This window comes from Sturnus vulgaris, chromosome 1, assembly GCF_052056855.1.
Source record: "Sturnus vulgaris isolate bStuVul1 chromosome 1, bStuVul1.hap1, whole genome shotgun sequence".
Lineage (NCBI taxonomy): Eukaryota > Metazoa > Chordata > Aves > Passeriformes > Sturnidae > Sturnus > Sturnus vulgaris.
In genome coordinates, this window is record NC_142243.1 from 30,493,168 (window position 1) to 30,518,658 (window position 25,491).

At 39.0% G+C, this 25,491-nt stretch overlaps 2 protein-coding genes across 12 annotated transcripts in view; both read right to left on the reverse strand.

The window, feature by feature from the left end:
- Window positions 1-228: 228 nt before the first annotated feature.
- On the reverse strand, window positions 229-3,846 carry POLR1F (RNA polymerase I subunit F). Its single transcript, XM_014893598.2, has 4 exons — window positions 3,591-3,846; window positions 3,367-3,508; window positions 2,005-2,213; window positions 229-693 (listed from the first exon to the last, which is right to left on the reverse strand). The coding sequence occupies exons 1-4, from the start codon at window positions 3,809-3,811 to the stop codon at window positions 294-296; spliced, it is 972 nt and encodes a 323-aa protein (XP_014749084.2). The 5' UTR covers window positions 3,812-3,846; the 3' UTR covers window positions 229-293.
- Window positions 3,847-19,613: 15,767 nt separating this feature from the next.
- TMEM196 (transmembrane protein 196) overlaps window positions 19,614-25,491 on the reverse strand; it is a 100,041-nt gene continuing 94,163 nt past the window's right edge. For 4 of the 11 annotated variants that reach the window (XM_088162841.1, XM_088162828.1, XM_088162825.1 and 1 more), the window contains 3 exons: window positions 24,692-24,946; window positions 22,736-22,809; window positions 20,543-20,773 (listed from right to left, as the gene is read on the reverse strand). In XM_088162841.1, coding sequence (XP_088018967.1) covers window positions 20,686-20,773; window positions 22,736-22,809; window positions 24,692-24,946 — 417 coding nt within the window. In that variant the 3' untranslated portion in view covers window positions 20,543-20,685. Of the gene's footprint in view, window positions 20,443-20,542; window positions 20,774-22,735; window positions 22,810-24,691; window positions 24,947-25,491 lie in introns of those variants that run through there. The other 7 variants (XM_088162833.1, XM_014894375.2, XM_088162830.1 and 4 more) reach the window with 3 other exon arrangements.

Here is a 25,491-nt window from a genome sequence, read left to right on the forward strand (position 1 = left end):
GAACTGGAAAGCTGGCACAGAGGTGATGCATGTGCTCCTGCAATTACATTCCATGGTCCTTTTGTGTCTTGTTTCCCAGTAAAAAAGCTGGGCAGATATTGCTTCTAGCCCATTTCTTCTATTACTGCTTTAAAAGATGCCCCCTTTCAAACTGCTGGTGCATATATGCACACAAGCACCATCTGACCTAGCAGAGCAGACTCTGTAGCAAGGAAAATGACATACCCATTTTGAAAACAGGGTTTTATTGAAACTTATCAAAACCGTCTGAAATGTAACACAGGAAAGGCACTTCAGACTTTCGTCTTTTTCTTTTTTGCTTTGGGTTTTTCTGACAACTGAGACAACTCACTTTCTTCAACTTCATCACTATGTTTTCTTTTCTTTTTCTTTGACTTTTTATGGTCACTTTGGTAACCACTAGAGTCACTGGTAGGCAATACAAGTTCCTGTTCTCCTTGCTTGTCCTTTTTCTTTTTCTTCTTCTTCTTTTTATCATCACATACTCCATTCACCACATCAACACTTTGCTCTTCTTCATTTTCCCTCCCAAGGTTACTCGTCTCATTTAAAGGCTCTTCTGTGACATTATCTTGCCCACAGTCATTCAAGCCATTTTCCTGCTGGTCAAGCTTTTGAATTTCGTCCCCATTTGTAGTTTCAGCGACTGTGTTAGATTTTTTGGGCCGCATGCTGTAAAGAAATATACAAAATAAACTGGATTAGAGACACATTAGGGCCACCTCACATAGTGAATTGTCAAAAACTGCTAAAACATGTATTTACACCAAGCAGATAAAAGACAAATGCTTGCTAAAATCAACAACAAATGGAGAACACGGTAGTCTGTGTTACAGAGAATCATAACAGTTAATATTCTCAGGATAATTTCTATTACCTTACTAGCTTCCTTCTTACCACATAATAAATACTCTCTTTTGAATCTTAGCCTAAATTTCTTCTCTAAAGTGCCAATGAGATAATCTGATATATCCTCATTTCTTGTACTTCTTCATCCTCTAATTCATAATTACACATTGTGTAGTTTTTTGGGTTAAGTCTTTCACAAAAACACACAGCTAGTGGCCTATTCAGGCATATATGAGGCACACTGCACCCCCCCCCCACCCGGTACTTTGCAACCAAGAGCACTGGAGAAAATGTCTAAGAAGACAAATAGGGAAAAAATGCAGTTAAAAACTGTGGAGGTTTTTATGTCCCCAGAGGCACTGAAGACAAAATTGCTAACTTTCATTGTAAATTCACTGAAATAATCCAGAGCATCCTTCCAGATTAAAAAAAGAAAAAACTAACAAAAAATGCTATGAATTTGCCAGTAGGAGCCATGTTATACATTTAATAAAAAACAAAACCATGTTGAAAGAAAAACATTGCTCAGTAAATCACTGTTTTAAAAGAAAAAAGTGAATGAACTCTTCTGAAGACAAGTTTTCTTGTGAGGTGCCCTATAAATTTACAGAGGCCTAAGGAGGAAGTTGACAACTTCTTTAATCTTTGAAATTCTCATGTTTCAGCATGTATTTAAGTAATGTATTTGTCATCATACAATACATATGCACGTGTTTGCACAATGTAACCACTGTGTTCAGGACCCCTGGACTGTTTGCACTTGAAAAGCCCATGCATAAAGCTGCTTTTAGACACCTGGATATGCTATTTGGGGCACGTATTATATATGCAATCAACAATTCATAGGTCAACACGCTCCAATTTTTAAAGCTCAAGAAACACCTAGTTTTACTTTTTCCAGAGAAAACTTCAATGGGAGTCCTAAAGAGTGGAAAGCTTAATTTAAGACAACATAGATAGATAGACAGATAGATAGGTAGACAGATAGTCACATGTATAGTTATGTAGTTATACAGTTATATAGGCATTTGTGTAAAAGTAAGAAACCTGAAAGATTAAGATGTAGCAAAAATCACCTAGCTTGCAAAAAATGTATTAAATCAGTTGAAAATATTCTCTATTAAGGCACTGTACCTGCTTTTAGTGAGTCCTCCTCGAATGAAGAACACCCCAGCAGTATCAAAATCCAAGTGCAACACTTGAAATTTCAGTTCATCCCCTATTTTAAATCCCAGCTCTTGCCACTGTACAATAGACATTTGTTCAGGCTTAGGGATAGAGGCATTGAAGCATCCATGTATGAGGCAGCCAATATGACTAGGGGCCACTTTATTAATTACACCCTAAAAAAGAAAAAGAACATCATGCAAGTCTACAGCAAAAATCAGCCCTTTCAGTGCACACCCTTTAAATATTTAGTTTTCTATATGGAAAGCTTACAGTAAGAGTTTATATACAAGTTATGAAGTCAGTTTATCTAGCAAGAAGTTAATGCTCTTTCACTAAAATCAAAGCCATTCCAGTAAACTCTTCATGCACTTCCTCTGAAAACAGAACTGAACTGCAAGAGAAGTCAAAACATGGTATTTATCTGCAGTGAATACCTGAATAGAGTAGGTAACTCTTTCCTTACGCTACAGTGATGAACTTTGCTTTGAAGCCATTTTAAGTCTGATTTACTTGCTAAAATGTTCTTCAAGCTGGCACAGCAGTACTTAGCAGCTGAAGATAAGGAAGACACGTAAAAAGCTTCTAAATACTCCATTCAGTGGGTTTCTGACACATCTGCCTATGAAACTATATCCACCATTGTTCTACTCATACAATTAATAACTGACACTGACAATTTTTCTATTCTCTTCCCAGGAAGATGGCACATTCATCCTCAAACACAGTTATAAAATCAGCAGCTGTGCTGCAAAAGGTATGGTACTATAATGAATGCACGGTAGCTCTCAACATACTTTACCCACAGGTACTGAGCAAGAGTTTTGACAAGCTTAAAGCCGTTCTGTGAGCCATTCACCTCCTTTACTGAAAGGCAGGCTCCAACTCGATGTACAGGTCTTGTGCTTTAAGGAACTGAATTCTCGAGAGCATCCTAACCATTCCTGTCACTATAACAAATGCACCTGTTTGAGAATTACCTGCTCTTCAGAAAGGAGCACTGGCATGATATACACAGTTTTAATACACTGTTAAATATGTAATTCTTATGATACAATGCTGCAGTAATATTGTAGTAATATAGTATATATCTATAGACACGGACAAAATAGACAAATTACAGTAAAAAGTACTAGTACAAACTACTTATAAATTGCCATGAACTACTCATAAATAAATAAGCTAACATAAACTAAAACATGTCCTAAGAGACATATTTTATGTCTCCTAGGAGACCCAGACCCAGACCACTTAATGTCAGAAATAAGCCAAGCTTTGACCACTTAATAAAAAAGGCCGGTCCCGTGAGACGCCAAGGCGTTCGCATACCACCAGCTTCTTCCCCTTCTTGGGGCTGAAGATAATGAAGTCGGCCTCGATGTTCAGGTGGATGAATCCCTGGTCGTCGTAGATGTCGCCGAGCTCTCCCACCACTTTGATGTTGTCGTAAGCCACGGGCACACCCTGCAGGCTGGAAGGAAAGGAGAGGAGGGCACGGTTAGCTGCCGGCCCGAGTCCCCCCGGCCCCCGGGCACCATTCCCGCACGCCGCACCTCTCGGAGTAGCGCAGGAGCTCGGCGTCCAGCTGCGCGCGGATGCCGGAGCGCTTGCGGCCCAGGAAGCGCGGGGGCAGCGCCACGTGTCGCCGGTGCGCCGCCGCCACCAGGCACGAGTGGCGCCGCGCCGCCAGCGCCCGGGCCGCGCCCAGAGACGGGGCGGCGGCGGCGGGGGGCGGCAGCGCCGGGGCGGGCGGCGGCTCCCGCGGCACGGCCATGCAGGGACACGGGGCTCGCCGGCGCGCCGAGATGGCGTCAGGCGCCTTCCCTCAGCCGGGGCGGGCCCGGCAGCGGCAGTGACGGAGTTCCGTGGGGTGGGGTGTGTTCGCGTTCGCAGGGGCGTTTCGCGCCGCCGAGAACGGCGTCGTTGTTTAACTCTTTCCAAGCCGTTTTACATCGCGGAAGCACGGAATATTCCGAGTCGGAAGGGCCATCGAGTTCGGCTCTTAAGCGGACGGCCCGTACGGGGATCGAACCCGCGGCGCTCGGCCCTCCGGCCCGCAGCCCTGCCGCGCTCCCGCAGCCCCGGGAGCCCAAACCCAACACGTCTTCCCTTGGACAGGAGAGGGATTACTGTGACCTTAAATTTAAATTGCACATTTGGTGATTCGAACAAAAAAATGCAATGGCAAATTACCGTAGTGACGTTCTTTATATACAGCGGTTTTAAGAATACAGACTTTGTCTTCTGTTGTTAGACCCCAGATCCAGTTTGTGCATACCCTGAGAAATGTTGAAGTGCGTTTAATAAACACAGACTGAGGAGAACAAAAATAAATGCAAGTCCTCAAGAGGGTTGCTGGTGCATTCTACACTGCAGTTGCTTGCAAAGTGAGTTGTGGTACTACAAGCAGAAACCTTGTCCAGTTGTAAATGATGACATTTGTGGTTGGTTAGTGAAGATATTGTCCAGAAAAGTAACTCAGACTTTATATCCAGACAAAGCAGCACAGTATGATTTTATTTTAAACTGATCCAACTGAAACTCATGCAAAACTTTGAAAAGGTGTTCTCTCATGGATTTAAATCTAATTTATATCAACTTAACTTGTTATAGTAAATGTACACTTTCAAACTGATTGAATCCACATGGGGAACAAAAAAAAAATAAAAATTGATGTATCGGTTTCATTAAAGGTGTTAAAATTTCTTTTATACTGTGGAGGGCTCAGACACACTGTTGTTTTGTGAAAACGAGCCTTACGTCACATACCAGAAATCCTTGAACTCCCTATAAAACATTTAGTGATGCAAAAGCCTTTGAAACTACTTAAATACTACATCACCAGAAAGTTTTCTTTGACTGAACATACTGTGAAGACAGGACATTGTTAGCTTTCACAAGTAAAACAAATGGTATAATTTGCAGTACTTTACTGCAAGTAAAGTTGGATTAGTGTGAAAGAACTGACATAAAAATGGCTTTCAGATGTCATACCGAACTCCAAAATTGAAAGAGAAAATGTCTTGAACTACTGTAATCTGTATTCCTATGTGGCTTTAGTCCTCCAAGGTATTTAATGCCTGTTGAAATTAATTTTATGTTATATGGTCTCAGCTTTCTGGAAAAAATATTGTATTTTTTATTTCAACTATTTGGATCATATTTAAAGGTTGCAATGTGCTTTCAATCTTGGTTAAAGACCTTAAACAATAACTGCATGCACTTCTACTCCTAAAAGAAATATATGTTTTATAACTCTTATTTATGAGTGGATTGAGTTTGCAATGAGAACATATAATACACTAAGGGCTCTACTCAGTTTTATCCAGCATAATAAAAACCTACCTTTGCTCTTAAAATAAAAACTAAGAATAAGATGGAAAGGCAGCATGACCATAAAAAAAATGTGGACCTCTGTCTTTCAGCCTGTAGTCAGGTTGGCCAAGGTGGTGTCAGAAGGGCTCTGTGTCTCAGGGCCTGCAGCTATCCAAGGGTATCCCCATGGACTTCTGTCACCAGAAAATTCCCTACAGAGGTCGAGTCTGTACTTTCTAATTGAATCTCCATTCTTCCCTGCTACTGTGCCTGGTTTTCATTGCACAGTGCTCTTGGGACTTCCAGATTTCCTTTCAGGCTAAAGTAATCAGGAGAATGAACTTTAAATCCGAATGGTTGTTAAGTCTGTGTGGTAGGCCAGAGATAATTCAAAATAGCCTGTTTGAAAACTTTAACTCTAAATACCTGGCCTCAGCACCAGATGTTTTTCTCTGCAAGTCCACACCTGTCAGGTCACACTGCTTGCTGATGCAGCATGGTCTGCCTATACCAAAAGCAGTGTTGTCTTGCAGTCTTGTAGAGACTTCAGACCCATGGTACAAGTTGGACTCACTACCTCTCTGTAAAAGATACTCTGATGAAAGAAGTAGTCTCAATCCAAATGCCACCTCCTCCAGCCACAGATCAATACTTAAAACTATGTGGACTGTAAGACTTAAATCCTGATATCCCTACATTCATTTCTTGACTTCTTTTTCTTCCCTAGTTGTATATCTTTCTACTTCTTGATGTTAGCTTTTAGCTTAAAGAGTCTGTTTCGGCTGATCTTTCAGCAGCACTGCAGTGAGCCTATGTCCAAAAAGGCAGCTAAAATCAATGTCTAAAACAGCATAGCTGTTGGTATGTTTGCCAAGTCCCACGGTGGCTGATAAGACTGTGCTGAGCCTGTTTTTCTCTAGAGGTCAGGTTGCAAGTAACAATGGGGACCAAACCCAAGAGCTGCATTTGCAGTCACTGCTGTTTTTCCTGTTTTATCTGGGTTTGTCTTGCTTTCTCTGTGAAAGGAAGGCCAGATTCCAAAAAGGAGATTCTTTGACAACCATAACTTCAGCTCCTCTCAGCTGGTCTTTTCTACCCATACAGTCACTGCCATCTCGTATCCAGGTTTCTGAATTGGCAGTGTTCCATGTATGTTGGGTAGAAAGTTCATCCAATTGCTTATTGCTTCTGTGTTGTGGAAGGTGCAACTCATTCATTCAGAGGGTGGCTGTCATCCAGCCTTAAAATCCTGGAAGGCTCAGTTGTGACAAAATATAGTGCATCTCATGCAGAGTGGAAGAATGCTGGCAGCAGCATGCTGGAATAGAAAATACACTCCCCCTTAGGACTGTGTGCCCAAAGGAATTAGTGTATTTTGAAATTTATTCCATTGCAGGTTCCTTATCCCACAGTTCGCACTCTATAAAAAGGATAAATGAAAAAATGCCTCGGTTGCATAGGTTGGATATGGTACAAAACTTGTGCTCTGGATTTTTTTCAAATATTTTTAGCTGGCTTCTCCTTTTCAATTTGTAACCCTTCAGTACTTCTAATGACAGTTCTTGCTGTCATACTTAGAAGGAATAATCAGTACTCAAACCCTCAGTTTTGTTTTTGAAATTGTGTGGTAATAGGTTTGCTTCAATATCTTTGACTCTCATGTCAAATAGAGACTAATGCTAGCATTGAGGTCATTGAGAACTAATAAATGCCATTGAAGATTGTCAGCTTGTGGTCCTATATATGGAATTCTGTTAGGCTAGTTTTGTGTAAGTTATTTTTGGGAGGGTGACCATTCAACTGTGTATAAAATCTATCAGTGCAAAGGGTTAGCTAAAGTTTACAACAGTTACAGTAGTAAAGGCTCGTTTGACTGCAAATGTGAGAGGAATTAAGTTATTATTGTCAGGCAAACATTAATTTGAGCAAATACAGGACGATAAGGTGAAACTATCAATGGCCAAAAAGGTAGATACTCCTGACAGTGTATCAAGACTCTCTTTATTTGTACTTAAACAAAATGTACCAAATGCTGAAAGTCCACCAGATGGCACACAAAAGCCTTGGTACGGAAAAGTGCCGTCATCCAAGAGAACAAGTGGAACTGCATGCCTGGCTGAAAATGTAATCTGTTCTACGCTATGCAGACTCTGCTTTGTTTTGTCAGCAATTAGTAGGTCAATCTCTCATAGCTAGGAAATTACTTAGAAAAACATTAAGGGAAAGAAATACGATAAGACAGCAATTATGTTAATTTCTTTCAGCTAATAATTTGTCTTGATTTGTAGTGACATTGATGATGCAAGGACAAAGAGCAGTTGGAGTGAGCCCACAGTAGGGTCACAAAGATGATCAGAGGGCTGGAGCATCTTTCTGTGAAGACAGAGAGTTATTCATCCTGTAGAAGAGAAGATTTCAGGAAGACCTTACAGCACCTTCCAGTACCTAAAGGGACCTACAAGAGAGCTGAAGGGGGACTTTTTACAAGGGCATGGAGTGGTGGGGCAAAGGAGGAATGGCTTCAAACTAAAAAGGGGTGAGCTTAGATTAGATATGAGGAAGAAGTTCTTCCTTGTTAGGGTGATGAGGCACTGAAACATGGTGCCCACAAAAGTTGTGAATGTCCCTTCCCTGGAAGTGTTCAAGGCCAGATTGCATGGGACTTTGAGCCAATGGAAGGAATCCGTCCTCACAGCAGGAGGAGCTGGAACTAGACAATGTTTCAGGTCTCTTCCATCCAAACAATTCTGCTATTCTAGTCTTGGGATGGACGTCTTCAACCAGTTGGGGATTGACTAGATTTGCCTTTGGCCTTTGATTCTCTAAGTAGGTTATTGTCTGCTGGGAAATGGTTGGTACGGCTTGCAATCAATCTTGTGGAGATAAAATATCTTGTCTATAAAAATATTACTGAAAGACCTATGTTCAAGTAGCTCCCTGGCCTTATATCTGTAGAAATAAGGAACCTGATGTAGGATGCCTGGTTCTGACTTGTGGTGCCTCTCTCCAGTTCTACTTGAAGGCATAGTTTCAATTGCAGAGACATCATGACCTGTGGAGGTCTGACTGTTGGTCTAATACTGAGACTCTCCCGTGTGTTTCCAGCCAGTGAATGAAGTGTTGATAGTGGATTAAATAATATGATAACGTGAACTTTCTCATAGAAACAAGAGGTGATGTTGCCACAGAAACAAGGGAAGAAAGCAGCCTGTGCTACTGTAAGAGCAGTAAGGCTTTTCTGCAGCACTGTGAATACTTCTGATGAATGATGCTAACAAATGAGATGGATGCTTAGGTTGTAAATGGGGTAAATGAAGTGTCTTTTGACAATCTGTCTGTGCTATTTTGCAGTTTATACTCTGAGAAACTTCTAGCAACCTTTTACTCTGGTGTTTTTAAAATTGTCTGGAAAGATGGGAATTAAGGATCCACAGGGGATTGCCTCCAGAAAAGTCAGCTGCTATTAATTTTAAGAGTAGAAAATGTCTTTTTGTCATTCTGTTTTATGACTCCTATACTTCTTCCAGATACTGGAAAAGACAAAATAATCTTCTGGTTCTATTAGTAATAGCCTGCTCTGTCTTTTCAGTGCTCCTCATATCCTGAGCCCTGTTACAAAAAGAATTGAGAAGACATTTGCAAATGATATGAAGAACATTGAGGCAGTTATACTTTAATCCTTTCTTGCACAGTGCTATTTCTATTTTTTATTTTTTTAAATGGAAAACTGTTTATCCTTCTGGCCTGGAAAACAGGTTCCAGATCTGAGGAGTTTGCCATTCAAGAGAGGTCCAAAGTAACCATCCATTTGAAAGAAAGAAAGCTGATTATATCTCCTAGGCTACTTTCAAGCCTATGATCTGATTTTTACAAGTGAATTTCAGGAGGGTTGACACTTGAGAAGTTTTAAAAACAAGGATAAAGAATTCAGTTATATGGATTTTTTTTTAAATTTTATCTATAGACTTTAGCAGGTAGATTATTATCAACTGTGTTCTGGTAACACATTTATCTGGGGTGTTTTTGTCTGTATTTTATTCTGCAGCTAAACATGCTTTTGTATTGATAGACTGGAAAAGTTGGAGCTTTTGCCCCAAATGTAATGGAAATGAGAGAATTCTTTTTGAAGTTTAAAAATGTGATTAGTTTTAGTCTCCTAAGTCTATGGTTTTGTTTTCAGATCAAATATGGATTTGCTTGGATAATATCAAAAGAATTGTTTATGTTGTATTTCCATCCTACGAGAATGAAAAGAAATTCTCAAATCTGATGGGGATTCTGTTTTCACATTGCAAGCCAAAGAGGCCGAGTAATCATTACAGCATTTTCTGTTTATCCTGTTTATTTTCAGGAACCACTGAGATTCCTTTTCCAGGAATACCTTTTGATAACTCAAAGATAAACTTTTAATTATTTTAATCAGTGCTTTGTACATGAAAATATGCTTAAATGATGAAGAAATTCTTCCTAAATCTCTGCTTAAAGATGAGCATTAAAAGCTGACATCAGTGTGAAAAAGTTCTATAGTTATTATTTTTCTGCTGCCCTTCTCAGGTAGCGTATACTACTTCAGAAAGTCTGTAATATAATTGATTTTCTTAGAGGAGCTGAGCCTGTGACTATCAATAGCAGCTCTATCTACCTTGAGGTAAATAAAGGGTAGTAGTGGATTCTGAAGAGCTTGACTGTCAACTTTTGCATTTGAGCACTGATGCTCTAGGTGTTCAAACAAATGCACCTTCAGTAGATTAGGTAATCTCCAGTGTGCTGTGCCTTATCTTGAAAACTGTAAATGTCACTCACTGCTGAATGAATCAGTGCTAGGTATCACTGGATGCCTGAATGGTTACCCGGTTCAGCTGCTTACCATCACATCCACTCCCCTCCATAAAAATCCCATTATTTCAGAAGTCATGATAATAGTAAAAACACTGAAACTAACCAACCAAGCAAAAAACCACCACCACCTCCCCTCCCTCCCCCCCAAAAAAAACAACCCTCTTATCCCCAAACCAAAACCAACCAATAACAAAACAAAATATGAGTGTCAGGGACTCTTCTGTGAGAAACAGTTTTACTGTTCCCTATACTGCTGAAAGTAGGGAAAAAAATGAGGTGTGGACAAAATCTTTCTCTCATATCAGATTCTCTTTTCACATACCCAAATCACTTAAGAGTATGAGAAATTTCCTCTGCTTAGGTGGTGATGGAGGAAGGAAGCCCTAACACCCAAACCTGAGAGAAACTGCAACAAGCCAACAGGAAATTCAAGGCTTGGAGCTGGCTGTCCTAGTCACTGGTTCCCAGAGCAGTGCTTCTTTTCATGCTTCTTTTCATGCTCCTCTGTGCAGTAAATCATTCTTGCTTCATTCTGACAGAAGAGGGCCTCCCAGAGTAACCTTAAGCGAGACAGTGGATGCTGCTGAGAAATGAGAATGGCAGCTTGGATGCTATCAGGATGAGCAAAATAGACTTGCTGTCCAGGTGTTGTTCAGGTGGTAGGACCCTGAAGTCCTCTTGAGGCAGCCTGAGCTTTTAAGTGCCCAGTTCTTTAACAGATTACTGATTTATGGTAAAAATTCTGTATTAGGATAAATGTTTCCTTTGGAGAGCCAAAGCTCACTCCTTTTTACGCAATTAGCCAAATATCAAAATAAACTTTGGATTCCACTCAGAGCAAGGCTCTTGCTTGCAGCTCCCCAAAGTTGATAAATATCAGAATCTAATGTCTTTTAATGCTGGACTCACCAGTAGAATTTAACATTACACAGTCCTAAATTGTGATTACTCTCAGTTTGAGTCCATGTTCACCATCTCCATTGGAGGATTTTGAAGAAAATGCAAGCCTGTTGTCAAACTGGAGTTCAGTAGCACAGCCAGGCTCAAGTGGAACTCCAGAGAAGTGGTGTGAGGACCCTGTGTGCCCTGGAGTGCTCCCAGCTTCTCCTGGCCGGATGAGCCGGGTGTGGTGGCCCTCCAGGGCAGCACGGTGGTGGCAGCCAGGCTGGCCAGCTGGAGGCAGCTATGAACCGTGAAAGACACAGGGTCCAGCACACTTAAACCCATGCTGAGGCCTGTTTCTAATCTCTTGCTGATGACCCATCCAAAAAGTTAAGTAATCCGGCTAAACCAGTAGTGAGCTCTTTCTTGGTAAATGGAGTCACTTCTGCAGCGACCCCCAGTGCAATCAGTGGGGCAGTCGATGTGACACTTGGGATTGTCATTTGGAAAAATACACTTGTTTTGTTTTGTTTTTTAATTTTGTTTTCGTTTTTGCTCTGTTTTCATTCTGTGTCTCAGAACAGAAGGCAAGATCCCCACATTAGTGTTGCAAAATCTTTGGACCATGTCTACCGATTCTTGCAGACAGGAGAAACTGAGCAGATCTCCCTGGCAGCCCCCTCACTGCTGGGCTGTGTGCATCCCAGCAAAAAGGACAGCTTGGGGTGCACTTTTTGCTAGTTTTCACTTGGCAGAATGATGAAAAAAGTTCTTGTGTAATTTTCCACCACAACTGCATTCCGATGAACGTATGGGTTATTCTAACATACAGTATAATTTTCCTGGTAAGTCACTGCTATTTCACACCTTTTATTTCTTTATATACCTTTACTGGACAGGTATATTTTTAATTATGCCTGTGCAAACTCATTCTGTTGGGTGAGCTGTCTCATGAAGGTTTATAGATTGAGAATAAACTTTGTGGTTGTCACACACTTTCAATAGGAAATATTACATATGTTTATATGGAAAAGGATTTATAGTTCTTAGATTTATAAAGAGAACCCGAGTCTGCCAAGTTACGAAATTTTATTTGCAAATAAATGCTCTACTTAAGTGTTCTTAAGACATCAGTATAAACATTGGAAATGTAAATGCCAAAGATATGAGTGCCATCAAAGAAGGAGATTTAAATTAAATTCTTAGTTCCCCCCAAAAAATGTGTTGTTTTGACAGAACAGCCTTTCTTTGCCAGTAAGCAGGGGGTATCTGTAATGTTTCCATTCCTTGATAGAACTAATATATATTGTGGAAGTCCCCAGATTGTCCATTTACTTGAAATCAAAAGTAAATACTTCCAAACAAACCTGCAGTGTTCAAACATGAACCTTTTTTGGGGGTTAAGAGCAGTGTATTTGAGGAAACCATTAAAAGGAGTAATCTTGAAGGCTTGGAGGTATTGCAGACTATAAATGTAGGTGTTGTGAGGGGAAAGGATGCAGTCTATCTTGTAGGAGTGTGCAGGCAAGGCAGCTGTGATTGCACTGCCTGATGGAAATGGGCATTTTCCACTATTGAGTGATAATGGAAAGGTGGGGAGAAAGCAGCAAAAATCCCTTTGTTTGTCCCTTTCCTTTTTTTATCCTTCAGTAGATCTGTACTTATAAAATTCATTTATTCTGATTGATCACTTCTGTGCCTGCACATCCTCTTACTATTTTTTGCAGTGTTAGGGCAATGCAGGTTAAGGCCCTGATTCTCATACTGACACTGCTACAAAAATAGGTAGTCATCATTGGACTTGTCTGAGTGTTAGCCTGCCATTACAAAAGAATCCTTGTTTGAGACTGTTGTCCATGATTAACTTTAAACATAAATCTTAGTTCAGTTATGCTCAGTGGAAGCAGTTTCATAAGCATATCTTCAAATATAATCCTCAAAAGAGATATTAATTTAACATTTGAGAAGCAGAATCCCAAGAAACATACTACCTTTTTCTTATTTTCAAATATTCTTCAATATTTTTTCTGTTTTGGGGATTTTCAAACCGAGTATTGATTATAATACTATAGGGCATTGAAGAGTCACAAGTATATGACATAAAAGAATAAATTGAACACACAAAAAATTGTTACAATGAAAGCGAAGAACTTAAATATATATTGAACAAAACTACATTTTTTTTGTTGTTTTGATTTGGTTTTGGATTTGTATTTGTTTTGGTTTTTTTTTTTATTTTGGGTGTTGTATTTTGGGTTTTTTTGTCTGCCATTAAAGATATAATGTGTCAGTACATCATTAAACCTTTAAGCCCTTTTTCTCAGAGATTTCTTTTCCAAATTTTCCAATCTTGCAACAGAGATGCAACTGGCTCCTTTGTGCCTACACAATCTCATCACTGCAGCCATAGAATTACCACAGAGTTAAGACTGTTGCAACATTTTCTTGAAAGACAAATTGCGACAAATTAATATTTATATATCCTTGAAGCTGTTTTGTTGGATGCTCATTCTGGCTCCATTACTTGCCAAGAGGCTGTTGTGACTCAAGTACGTAGCATCGACTGAAAAAGCTAGCGTGTATCCTTAGAGGGGGAAGAAAGGTCATTCCCTGTTGAGCAAACCATTTAGCATAAGGGAAACATCTTTGTTTTGACAGATGGGAATGCGATCCCTGCATAGTCTTCCAGTTCTGTGTGACAGCTGGCTTTGACAGCTAGCGAGGGCAGAGGTCTGTGTGTGCCGAGCTAGGCGTGGGTTTGAAGGAGTCCAGGTGTGTCTGTGCCACGCAGTGCATTCCTGTGCATGACCTGCAGCGGGCATTTGTGTGTGTGCGTGGTTCTGTTTGTCGTGTTTTCTGTGTGTTCATGTTTGTCAGCCCCACCTCCCAGCATGGCCGAGATGCTCAGGTCAGGGGAGCCTCAGTGATTCAACTTCACCGTGACTCACTCTGCATCTGAGTTCGGCAGAATTCCTTATGGCACGGTGTAAACATTTTAAGATCCTCGGTATTTATGCATCAGTGTTAAACTTGCCAGCCTGCAACAAATTCATACAAGAGATCTGTCTATCCGTTGATGGAAATCACGGAAGAAGACAGGTTCTCAAATATAAAATAATTCCTAATTTTCTTCATTATTCCTATGGGTAAAATAGGCTGTTTGTCTGAGAAGAAAGTGGGGAAAGAAGCTAAGACAGTATGAAATTTTATTCAATTTTAATATCCTTGTAGGATCAAGATTAGTTCAAAAAGCAATCAAGGAGAGATGAGAACTCCGCCTACTATCTGTTGGTCCAATGTAATTTTGGTAAGGCAGCAATGTATGGTATAAGAAGTTAAAGATACTGACATAATTCCTATGCACAGTAAAGAGTAAATTTACATGGGAAAATTTAAAGGGTTTAGGAAAGAAGTTATGTATATATATATATTCTGGAGATTTGCCCCACAGTGAAGGAATTTAAGAAGTTAACCCAAAATTTGGTTAAGAAATTACTTGTCCTCAGTTTGTCCCAGGTTCCTTAATTTAGGAGACAATAGCATAGAGAGCCAGTGCCTATATGCACATGGAAATCTGCACAGAAACAAATTACTTTAAAGTGGGAAAGTTTGTGCTCACTGGAATAAGGGAGGTGATAGATTACGTCTTTTGATGGAAAAATATGTGTTGCTTTCAAAGATGTTACATGATTGATAAAAGGATTGTTGGATGAAGTATCTTGTCTTATGCTATACAGAAGGAATAATTAATTATAAAACCCATCCAGGTATTTCTTCATTTTTCAATATCTTAATTTACAAACTCAGCTGTTTTCTTCATATGTTATTTTTAGGAGGTATAAAATAGAAGCAAAACAATCAATTGAATAAATACAATCATGCAGAATCCCATGCCTTTTAGATCCAGAACTCCTGGACCATTTTAAGATTACTGCTGCTTCCACCATAGTGTGGATATAAATATTAACCTACAGTTCTTCATGTGTAATAGTTAGAAAAAGAGTTCTGACACATACTTTTTCAGGGTGCTACACAATTAATAAATAGTTCTCAAAATTATTAGGTATCAGCATTCTTGGAGTTTATTCCTGGATCTAGAGAGGAAGACAGCAATGATATCAGTAACGCAGCAAACCACAGGAATATAATAGTGTCAGTCTGCATGTTTGGACTTCATGGTTTAGATTTAGATTTGCCTTGTTTTCAATCTCACCATAAAATGAAGGCAATGATCAGTGTTTCCTTTCTGTGGGCAAGAAAGGTAGGAGTTGATTCAATGCTAAACACTTTAAAGGATACAGCTGCATTTTAACAGAGGAGAAGAGATGAGGGTAGATATAAGACACAATCTCCTAGCTTGAACAAGTATGAAGCGGGAGGGAGAAAAAATAGGGTTCACCTAATGATGTGGGAGAGGAGTTGAACAAGTCTGTGGTCCTGGTAACATAATTTGATTTGTCTCACACTAGCTACTAGCCATGGGATGCAGGAAAGAGGGTAGGAAATCCTAATGGTTCTTAGATCTTTTTAAATGTATGTATGATTTCTTAAGGGTGCAGAAGGAAGTTGTGTTGACTCCTGGTTTATATCAGCAGGATTATATGCAGCCTTTCAGTTGTGTTTATGGTACCTCTTTGTCCTTGCCTTCCTAGCATGTTCCCATTGCACATTACGCCAGTTCATGTAAACAGCTATTTTCAATATACAGATGAAGTTATTTTTAATTAATGTACATGGTCAACTTGTTCAAAATGCCATAGCTGCATATATTTTTAGAAATAAACATTTTGCAGTTTATGGCAGGATTTTAAATTAATTTCAGAGTGGTCTGGGAAAAAAAACCAACCAAACAAAAACTTTCTACTTAGATGTGGAAGTTACTCTAGCAGCCTGCTATGACTTGTGGTTAAAGAACATAAAAGATACCTTGCAGCAAACTGAACGCAATGTAAAGGGAAAAAACAAAAAACCTGCCACTTCTTTATATGCTGGGAGCTCATTTGAGGGAACCACAGAGCAGTTGTGAGGGTGTTCTGCACAGCTTATTGCTGGTTCTCTGGCAGAAGTAGGTGTCTATGCTGTGTCCTCAGTGTTTCTCTGACTGTTTTGATGAGAGGTGGCAAGAGAGACCCTGGTACAGCCCTCTGGACTTTTTGCTCCAAGTCAAAGCTGCTTTTTCTTTAGCAGAACAAAAATTTCATAGCCAAGCAAGTCTCTCCAGGCACATACCTTCTGCTGAAATTCCAGCTTCTGATTAATCTCATCCAGTTCCTTTTCTTTCCTTCAAAACACCAAGTTGCATTCTCACAATTTTATAATTAGGAGTAAAAAGGCCTTTCTGAGCAAGCTTCCTAAGGTCCTTTAGAGCTCCTTAGGCTGATGATACTAAACTAGGATGGGTTTAGCATCTTAACTCCTATCAAATTATGTTTTATCAAAAATATTCTTCTATTTTCTTTTTTTTTTCTTTTTCCCTGCCTCCTGGCAGTTCCAAGTCTGTCTGGTTAGCCCTTGTCCGAGTTCTAAAAATATTCTTTAAAATTTGTCTCCAGATGCATGTGCAACTGCTTTGGTTGTACATGTCGTTTGTTTATGTTGGAGGTTTATGGTGAAGCTAAAGATGTCACTTTGATAAAGAAAATGAAAGCTAGATAGAACCATTTTAGGCAGGAAGATTATGCAGTAATATCTACAATGATGTGGTAGTCTCACAGCAGTCTGTTTTTTCAGATATTTCTAAGCACTTAATTATAAGAAGCTCCTTTTAACTCCTTAACCTGCCTGGGATTGGGATCTGAAAGGATAAAAAATGGCTTAAACCATGAGACTCTCATTCACTGTATCTTTAAAATCACACTGTCAGGGAATTATTTTTTTATATAAGCATGACTATTTGTGATTATGGCTTAATGTATATCAATTTCCTATTGAATGTGGCCTGCTTCACTGTTTTTCATACCACTTCAGACCATCCGAAGGGAAATTCTTATGTCCTAATACAACAAATAGATATTGAAGATTGTGCAAGACAGTGATTTAAACATATTATATGCACTTTTCTGCACAGTTTGCAGTAAGCACTGCTGATTGTTGTGAATTCAAAATGTGTGTGTTTCTCATCAGTTGAGGTTCAATGAAATGCAAAGTATAGCATAAAATATAGCCTAAGGTATTATAACATACATCAAGGACTTACTAACTAAGTCCTCTGCACAAAGTTCAGTAAGTAACTTCCTTCAAGAAGAGTGTTGCTTGACCTAGTAAATAACAGCTGAATATCTCAGAGAAAATCTAAGCCAGCATCTGATTTTACAGCAACATGAATCAGACAACTGTGTCAACAGCAATACATGTTTCATCCTGTTTAGGTTGAAAAGGACTTGTGTGCCCAGCCTTCAAGCTATTGGTGTAGTTACACTGGCTGGTCACAATCTGAAAAGTGAAAGTTTTGTTTTTCATGCATATGGATAAGTGGAATGAATGTCCTTTCATCTATACCGGTAACAAAAACATACAGAGAATGTTTCCATTACAGTTGAATTCTGTATGCAATTATGAAACAAAACCATTAAACAAAGTGAAACTTTTCCCAGAATTCCCCTACCACATACACATATTGTGGTAATTTACTCTGAATTTAAGAATTCTGATCCCGGTTTTATGTCTCAAGTAAGAGCACTCTTTGTCCCATTTGTTCTCAAGTTTTTTAATTCCAGATTTGCATTTTCAAGGATTTACATTTATGTGGGGACCAGCCAGTTTTTCTACATTCTACAAGCTTGGCACCAAAAGAAGGAAAAATCCCCTGCCATTTGAATTTGGGGCCCAAATCTCTTCTCTGTCCTTCCAGCACCTCTGTGAGCAAACATGGTGTGGTGATATTTTATAATTTACAGCAGGGCTTTAAACATTATGAGCTTAGAGAATGTATCCTCCTTTCCTTTCATAAGTATGAGGAAGTGGCTGTTGTACTGAGCTACTGTGTTGGATATAGAAGAATCACCTCTTTACCTGCACTACTCTCACTAATGTGCCAGGAATTAGGCATTTGTGATAAATAACTGGGTGGTGTTATGGTCAGTACTTTCATGTCATTCCTGAGCAGATTCTGAACTGCAACTCCAAACTGCTCCAGGATCTGAAGCTGCCATTCCTGGTCCTGAGATGTCACAAGAGACTCTGGTGAACTGTGATATTGTAGTTGTGCTATGGAGCCTAGAGATGAACCTCAGCCAGGTAGTTCCAAAGTGGACGTGGGAGTAATTTTTAAAATTGCTCTTGATTTTATTTTACAAGGCCCTTTTACATGTTTGTTTTTTTGTTTGGTTTTTTCTTCTGAGGCAATGAGGAAAGGAAAGTTACAGAACCACCTCCTCACATTGTATGTTCAATGTGCATTTTTCAATATATGTGAATCTCTGCACCCATTTATACCACGGTCTTGCCTTGGCAGGTTGTGTCTGCAGTTGCAGCAAAAATGCTCCCATAAGGGGCACATACTGGGGACAGATTTATCTCATGCTTCCTGCTGCAGAGGAAGAGAAGTATCAACTAAAGGGACAATAGCACCTATAAAAAGCACAAAGAATCTGTAATGTAGTGAAGGAGACAGTTTAAAGTGTGGTACTATCTGGAAAGGGGAGCACTTCCTTGAGCAGAGATACCTTAACATCTAGTTACTTTGCTATAACTATATCTGTATTATTTATGAACCTGAACAGTCTCATTAGCAATTTCTAAGAGATGTAATAATTACTAGTATATTAGGGCCTTTGAGAAAATTCAAAAGCTCTTCTGGACAGTAAGTAAATGAAGAGAAGCCTTATAAGGTGGACCATTTTTTGACTCATAAGCTTAGCCATCCAACTAGTTAGCTTGGAGTTTAAGTGAGAGATTTAAATTGCAGTGAAGATGTTCCCCATGTTGTAATTAGATGGGAAAACCCCTTACAGACTTCAAAAATTCTAAGATAGTAGATTTTAAGATTATTTTATGCCATACAGATTCACAAAACAATTTAATGTAATTTTTAGAGGGTTTTATGGCGTGGTTTGCACATTAATAGGGTTCTATTCATACCTGTTTGAGAATATGGGTATGAATCACCAAATGTTGCCAGTCATCAGTGATGCTCACATCTCAAATTCATGTTGCAGTGCTGGGCAGTACTGCAAAGTCATAGACTCATTATGTAACATATGAGCGATTTTATATGAATATTAACATTATGCTTTAAATGTTCTGCTACAGATGATATCTTCCATTTTTCACGGCAGTACAAACCACTAGGTTCTACAGTAAAGTTTGGGGGCATTTAAAGTTGCATACCTGCTGCTTTAACATACTCCCAAACATTATTGTTGTTGGAAAAATTATAAGTAACCTCTGACCTTGACTTTTTCAGCCTTCATTATTTTTTTCCCCTTCTGAGCTTGCTTCACTCTTTTAGAAACTTCTCAGTACTAAACTGCAAGCATGACAATTCAGCTTTGCAAGATCTTTCTAACAAGAAAAAACCCCAAAAAGATCTCTCTAAAATCTCTGGTTTAGATTTCATTTTATTTGTCATCTTTTATGAACAAATTACGAAATATACTTCGTTCACAAATTGGAAATATTTACAATTTCTTTACAACAAGGCATTATTGAGGTTTTGATTTATGGCATTCTCAGAGCATTCTGTCTTTCAAAACAAAGACATCAGTTTTGTTTTCAGCACACTGTTCATTTACACTCAATGTGAAAGGGGAGCTTTTTTGGAAGAGGAGTTTGCACTCTCTTTTGATATGATCTACTGGGAAAACAGAGGCAGGATGCATTCAAAATGTGAGGAGAGGGACTGTGCAGATGTGTTGCTGTACCATGCCATGGTCTGAAGCCGTCATATTACACCAGATGCTGCTAAGTGGAGAGGAGAAAAAGATTCCCCTGAGCCATTCTTCCTCTGCCTTCTCCTTTGAATGGGCTAAATGCAGTTCAGTTTGGGTTTTTTCTGATTTTTGAGTCTTCATGAGAATAAGAGTCTTGAGAAATCTATTTCAAATACTATCACAATTCAGAAAGATTATTCAGACAAAAAACTGAGAGTACCCAGGAAGTGAATAAATATTGTATATCCGCAAAATGTTTAGGAGACAAATTTTGAACATGGTTCTAAAAGGGAATTGCAACTCTGCTGGTCTGCAGTTGTGACGTTTGAGCCATAAAAGCTAAGATAGTTTCATTTTCTTAATTTCTTGGAGTCTATTTTTTTTTCCTGAAGAAAATTCTAAAACCACTTCCTTCCATGGAACTTTTAAAAATTTCTTAATATACACTTCCATTATAAATCAGATGTGGGCCACCATTGCTTAAGTTGTCTGTCATTTCCTAGAACAAGAATATAAAATATTAATTAAAATTAGAATTATTGTAAGGTGTTCAAAATTCAGTTAGCAAAGGTTGTGATGAAATTTGAACAAACTCAGAATTTCAAACATTCAGAAACATTTTACATTTTTATTTAGCTTGATAAACCTCATTATAAAAAAAAGTCATATTTTTTTCCTGTATAAATTAGGTACATTTGAAAGCTGATAGACTCATTGATAGTGATTGAGTTGGACATTACACTCAGACCACATATACAGCATTGATGGCATCTGTACAAGTTTGTGATGTTGTCCTTTGAAATTGCATCAACTCAGGCTCGTGTGCTGATCTACAAAAGAACGAAACGGTAGTTAAGTCTCTGTTTCCATTCAAACCTCTATCCGTGCTGACATACTACAAACAGATGCCATTCAATGCTTGCTGAAATAGACATTTGGGAAGTAAATCTAAATCCAAACAGGACCTAAGGGTTTTAACTGCTTGCTTTCCCTTGGGATGGGATTGATTTTAGTTTTCCCTTAATATGCCAGTCTACAATTTTTAGCAGCTCAGGGATTGCTTCTCCAGTGGCAGGTGAGTCATCCCAGTGTAAGCTGGCTGGCTCATGAGTCAGAATCCTAAAGCACCTAAACCAAGATTTGTTTGGAGATAGATTTTCTAATTCTCAAATTGAAGTCCAAACAATACCCCCTTAGCAGCTGTCTAAGCATAGAGATGGCTACATTAATTAAACAGTTCTCTGATTTTCAAGGCTGCAAAGCCACATTGAGTTTATGGTAGGAATCACCTTATTCTGAGCAATCCCAGGCCTATTTCATACCAGACTGAATCTGGATGCAGAAATAAGTGATCTGCTGCTTATGTCCAATGACAGAGAACATTCAGCTATGGCAAGAGGAATGGGTACAAGTAAAAATGTAGCTTGGAGTATTTCTAAAATTCGGCTAAATGAGGTGGAGGTGGTAGTGTTGGACTAGTTCTAAAATAGTTGCATGATGACCAGAGGCTCTTCTCTGCACGGAAAGATTAAATTCACCTCTTCTTCCTCCTAGGTACACTTGGAGAAAATGTGGAATAAAAGGGATTTGTTTGTCCCCTTTCCTGTGGAAGCTTCTGTAAAAAAAGTGAAGCAACATTCATTGGGCTAGACAGAGAGAGAGAGAGAGAGAGAAAGACAGAAAGAAAGAGCCCAACTCTGTAACAAAGTAGCTGAGATTCGTGGTAAAGAGAAGAAAATTATACAACCTGGTCTTTATTACTAGTCTTACTCTGTCTCTCTCTTGTTTTAATCCACAATATTTGGCAAGCAGAGACCAGAACTCAGAGTAACAAAGTTAAAAAGCACTGATGCCTCCTTTCTCAGGTGTTACTAGCTACATTTTAAAGCAAATCACAGGACTTAATCGTTCCCTTCACAGTTTTTGAAAGAAGGGATGTTCTATTCTTCGCTACAATGTAAACTTAGGGTCATCACACCAAGTAGCCTTGGCAATTAATACTCCTGAATCAAGCATAAGCTTCAGAGAAAATCAGGTGTGAAACTAATTTTCAGTATTTTCTACCACTCAGGTCTCTGTCTGCAGATGATGGATGTTTTGGTATTGTGCCTTATTCTCCTCACATATTGAAGAGTAACATGCATGCCTAACACTGGACTATGGTTCCCACTTTGGGGGTTGTCTGGCACTATAACTTGTTTATTTGTGGGTGCCTAAAGCTTTTGTTGGATCTACACTGAAGATATCTGTTAGCTGGGAAAGAGACCAAGAATACCAAAGCCATTTAATAGTAACTATCAGTCAGCCATATTTTGGTGGTAATGATCTGTCAGAAGGCTACTCCTGAGTTTCCTTTTGTCAGCTTCATCACTTGAATCGTCTGCAGACATCAGCTATTAGAATATCACCATAGTTTCAGAAAATATGAAAACCCATTAATTTTCCCCAATATTTCTATTTAAAAAAAAAAAGTTAATTTAAATAAAAAAATTGCTGATTTTGGGGAATGAAGGAGCACACAGATTAGAAGCAGAGTGAATCAATGGTGGCTGCATCCAAATAAGAGTATTTGGATGCCTGTAACTAGGGTGAATATTTTAAATACTCAACTTACTTCTGGATTGCAGCGTTCACCACGTGGAGTTATGTCACTACCTGGAAGCACCATTCCTGCCTCAGAGTGACATCACAGCATCAGCCAACTTTGATTAGCTGAAACTATGACTTCCTCGTAGAGGTGGCCCTTCCTGAAGTGACATAACAACATGGTTGCTCCCTAGTGTTCAGCGTACCTTGGAGGTAACTCTGGTGTCGGGGGAATCACCGGACAGCTGGGCAGGTCGGTTATTTCAATACCCCTCAATCTCTAATGTAAATATAACAATTATACAATAAATATAGCACAAACAAATGCACATGCAGTACATGTCTACATTACTGTATATATAAAAATATACAATATAGTCTTATATATAAACCACTTCTAATCTATTTGCTAAATTAGGGTCTAATTTAATGTAAGTTTTTATGTAGACTTCATTATCTCTTAGGGGCATGCTGTGAGCTGGTGTACCCAACCCTGCCATCAGCAGGCAGTCTGTGGGTCTAAGAATTCCCAAATCAGGCCATAGGTACATGCATACTTGGCTCTACAGCAGACATGCAGGAAGTCTGCCATCAGTGGGGCACATCCCAGATCTGCTGAGTGTGTACAACAGGGTTGCTCTGCATGTACCTCGTGGCCCTTCACTCAAGATAAGTGGACCCTGGCAGTCCTTGCTGCTAAGTTTTAAGAAGCTCAGTAGGTCAACAGGCCAGGAAGGTAGGGCATCAAACTACTCTTACACATGGTCATCCTCACCCCAAATTGATTGTGTTGGTGGCTTCTTTTTATTTTGAATGTTTTTTTCTTTCCAAGCTGTTTCTTCTTCCTTTACCTCTCCTCTTTTCTCCCATCTTTGTCCTTGTTGAGGCAAGAGTCTCTCTGAAAGTCAGTATCTCGCCTTCCATCAAGAAGACTATCATATTTGCCTAATAACTCATCAGAATTCTTCATTTTAAAATGAGATGGAGAAATGTATCTCATCTGTTGATTTTATCACCCTACTTTATATTACTGTTGTAACCTCTATTATTTAACTTTTTAAAATGTATTTAAAACATCTTTTTAAAGCATTTCAGCCATCCTCTTTTTAAAACACATTTCAAACATCATCTAAGATTAATTCAGTATCTGTTTCTACTTGGAGTCTCATCTCAGTTAAGAAACCAAAGAATAGTGACGAGTCATTTTTAACTGCTATATCATGTTTTTTCAGGGAATCTGAAAACAATTCTACAGTCTGAGCAAACTAGTCCTGCTCTTCAGAGTTTTCAGTAGACAACAGACTCTAAAACTCAACAGTAATGCAAACTTGCATGTGGAGGTTTAGGTGGGCAGTTAGCTTGACTTTTGTTCTTTTTTTCTGTCCATTTCTCAAATGAAAAGCATCGGATAGATACTAAGTCCAAATGCAAAGCACGAGGTTACAAGCACTTAACACCTCAAATATTATTCAAATCTGTTAAGTCAAGGAGGTGATTTCAAGACTTCCATTCCATTAATTGTTTTGATCCTATGTGCTCAGCTTTGGGAGCTTCAGTTTCAGCACCTAATTGATGTTCCTATACACCTTGGTAGGCTTCCTATTAATACAGAAAAGAAGTAAATGCTCAGCACTGCAAATGCAGTTTCATTTAGGTATCTAAATGTGCCCTTAGATACTTAGGTAAAGTCACCTACATTTGTGAACTGTGGCTTTTCTGTTTAAATAACCTAATTTATAAGCTGAGTACTTGGGAGAGGAAGAAATTGATTAAATCCTGGAGGCATGCAATGATGTGGTTACAGAAAGCTTTCTATGCTTTTTTCACAGTACAATACATGATAATTCATATTAATAAGGCTTCCAATTATTTAGGAAGTGCTATATTTAGCAGCTAAGCCCCTGAATAGCTATACAATGGAATTATGTTGAAAATGGATGTACTTCATTGAAATGGATGTACTGCAAATAGACAGTACCTAAAAATAGCTCCATAAAATGCAACATAATAAAGCTTACACAGAATGGCAGCATGTCATTTTCCAGGCGCTCTTTCTCATATAAAACTGAAAACTGTATACATCTCTTGCCAACTGTAAACTTTAACACATACAGAAACATTTCAGGAGAAGCAGAACAAATAAGGGAGGACACACAACTCACTTTTTCTGCCATTTCATGGGAGTGATGCAATGAATGTTCCCTTTCTGAGAACATTCGCCTTTGTTCATAGCTGGCTAGCCGACAAGTGAGCCATGAAGAAAGGGTGCAACCACCAATTCCAATGCATGCAAGAGACATGGAGGCAAGATGCAAAGAATAGAGAGCAGATGACTTCTTTGTCAGAGCACGAAGAAATTGAAAATTTAAGATTCCTCCTATTAGTCCACAGATGCAACAGGCAGAAAAAAGTATCATCTGTCAGGAGAGACGAGAGAGGTTATGTCACAGTAGTATTTTTCACAGATGGATTATTAAAGCATATAAAATATGAGATAACCATAGCTCAGTTCTTTGTTAGCACCATTGACTGCAAAACACTGCACAGACACTTGTTTTTAACTCTCTTAGCTCCCCCATTTCTCCAAGGGAATATATTACCTTCTGGTATATGAGAGTTAAGATGCTGCATGTAAAAAAAAGTTGGGTAAAATGAGTAGGTAAAGTTACAACCTTTTCAATGGAAGGACTGCTAGAACACAAAACTGATCTCCAGCTGTTCATGCAAAACAGTAACATGACAGAATGTGTCATAATTTTCTATTGTGCAGTTTATCACCCTGCCTCAGGAGTGAATGCTTCATGTATTTGTAGTGAATCTCTCTTGCTTTGTGTTCATTCTGACTGTGCCTCCTGCTCAATTAAAATTTATTCAGTCAGATAGCAGACTGGAGGCTTTCTGCAGCTTTTGTGCGGTCTTTGAAAGAGTTCAAGGTGAATGTGCTGGTCAGAGAACCAAAAGA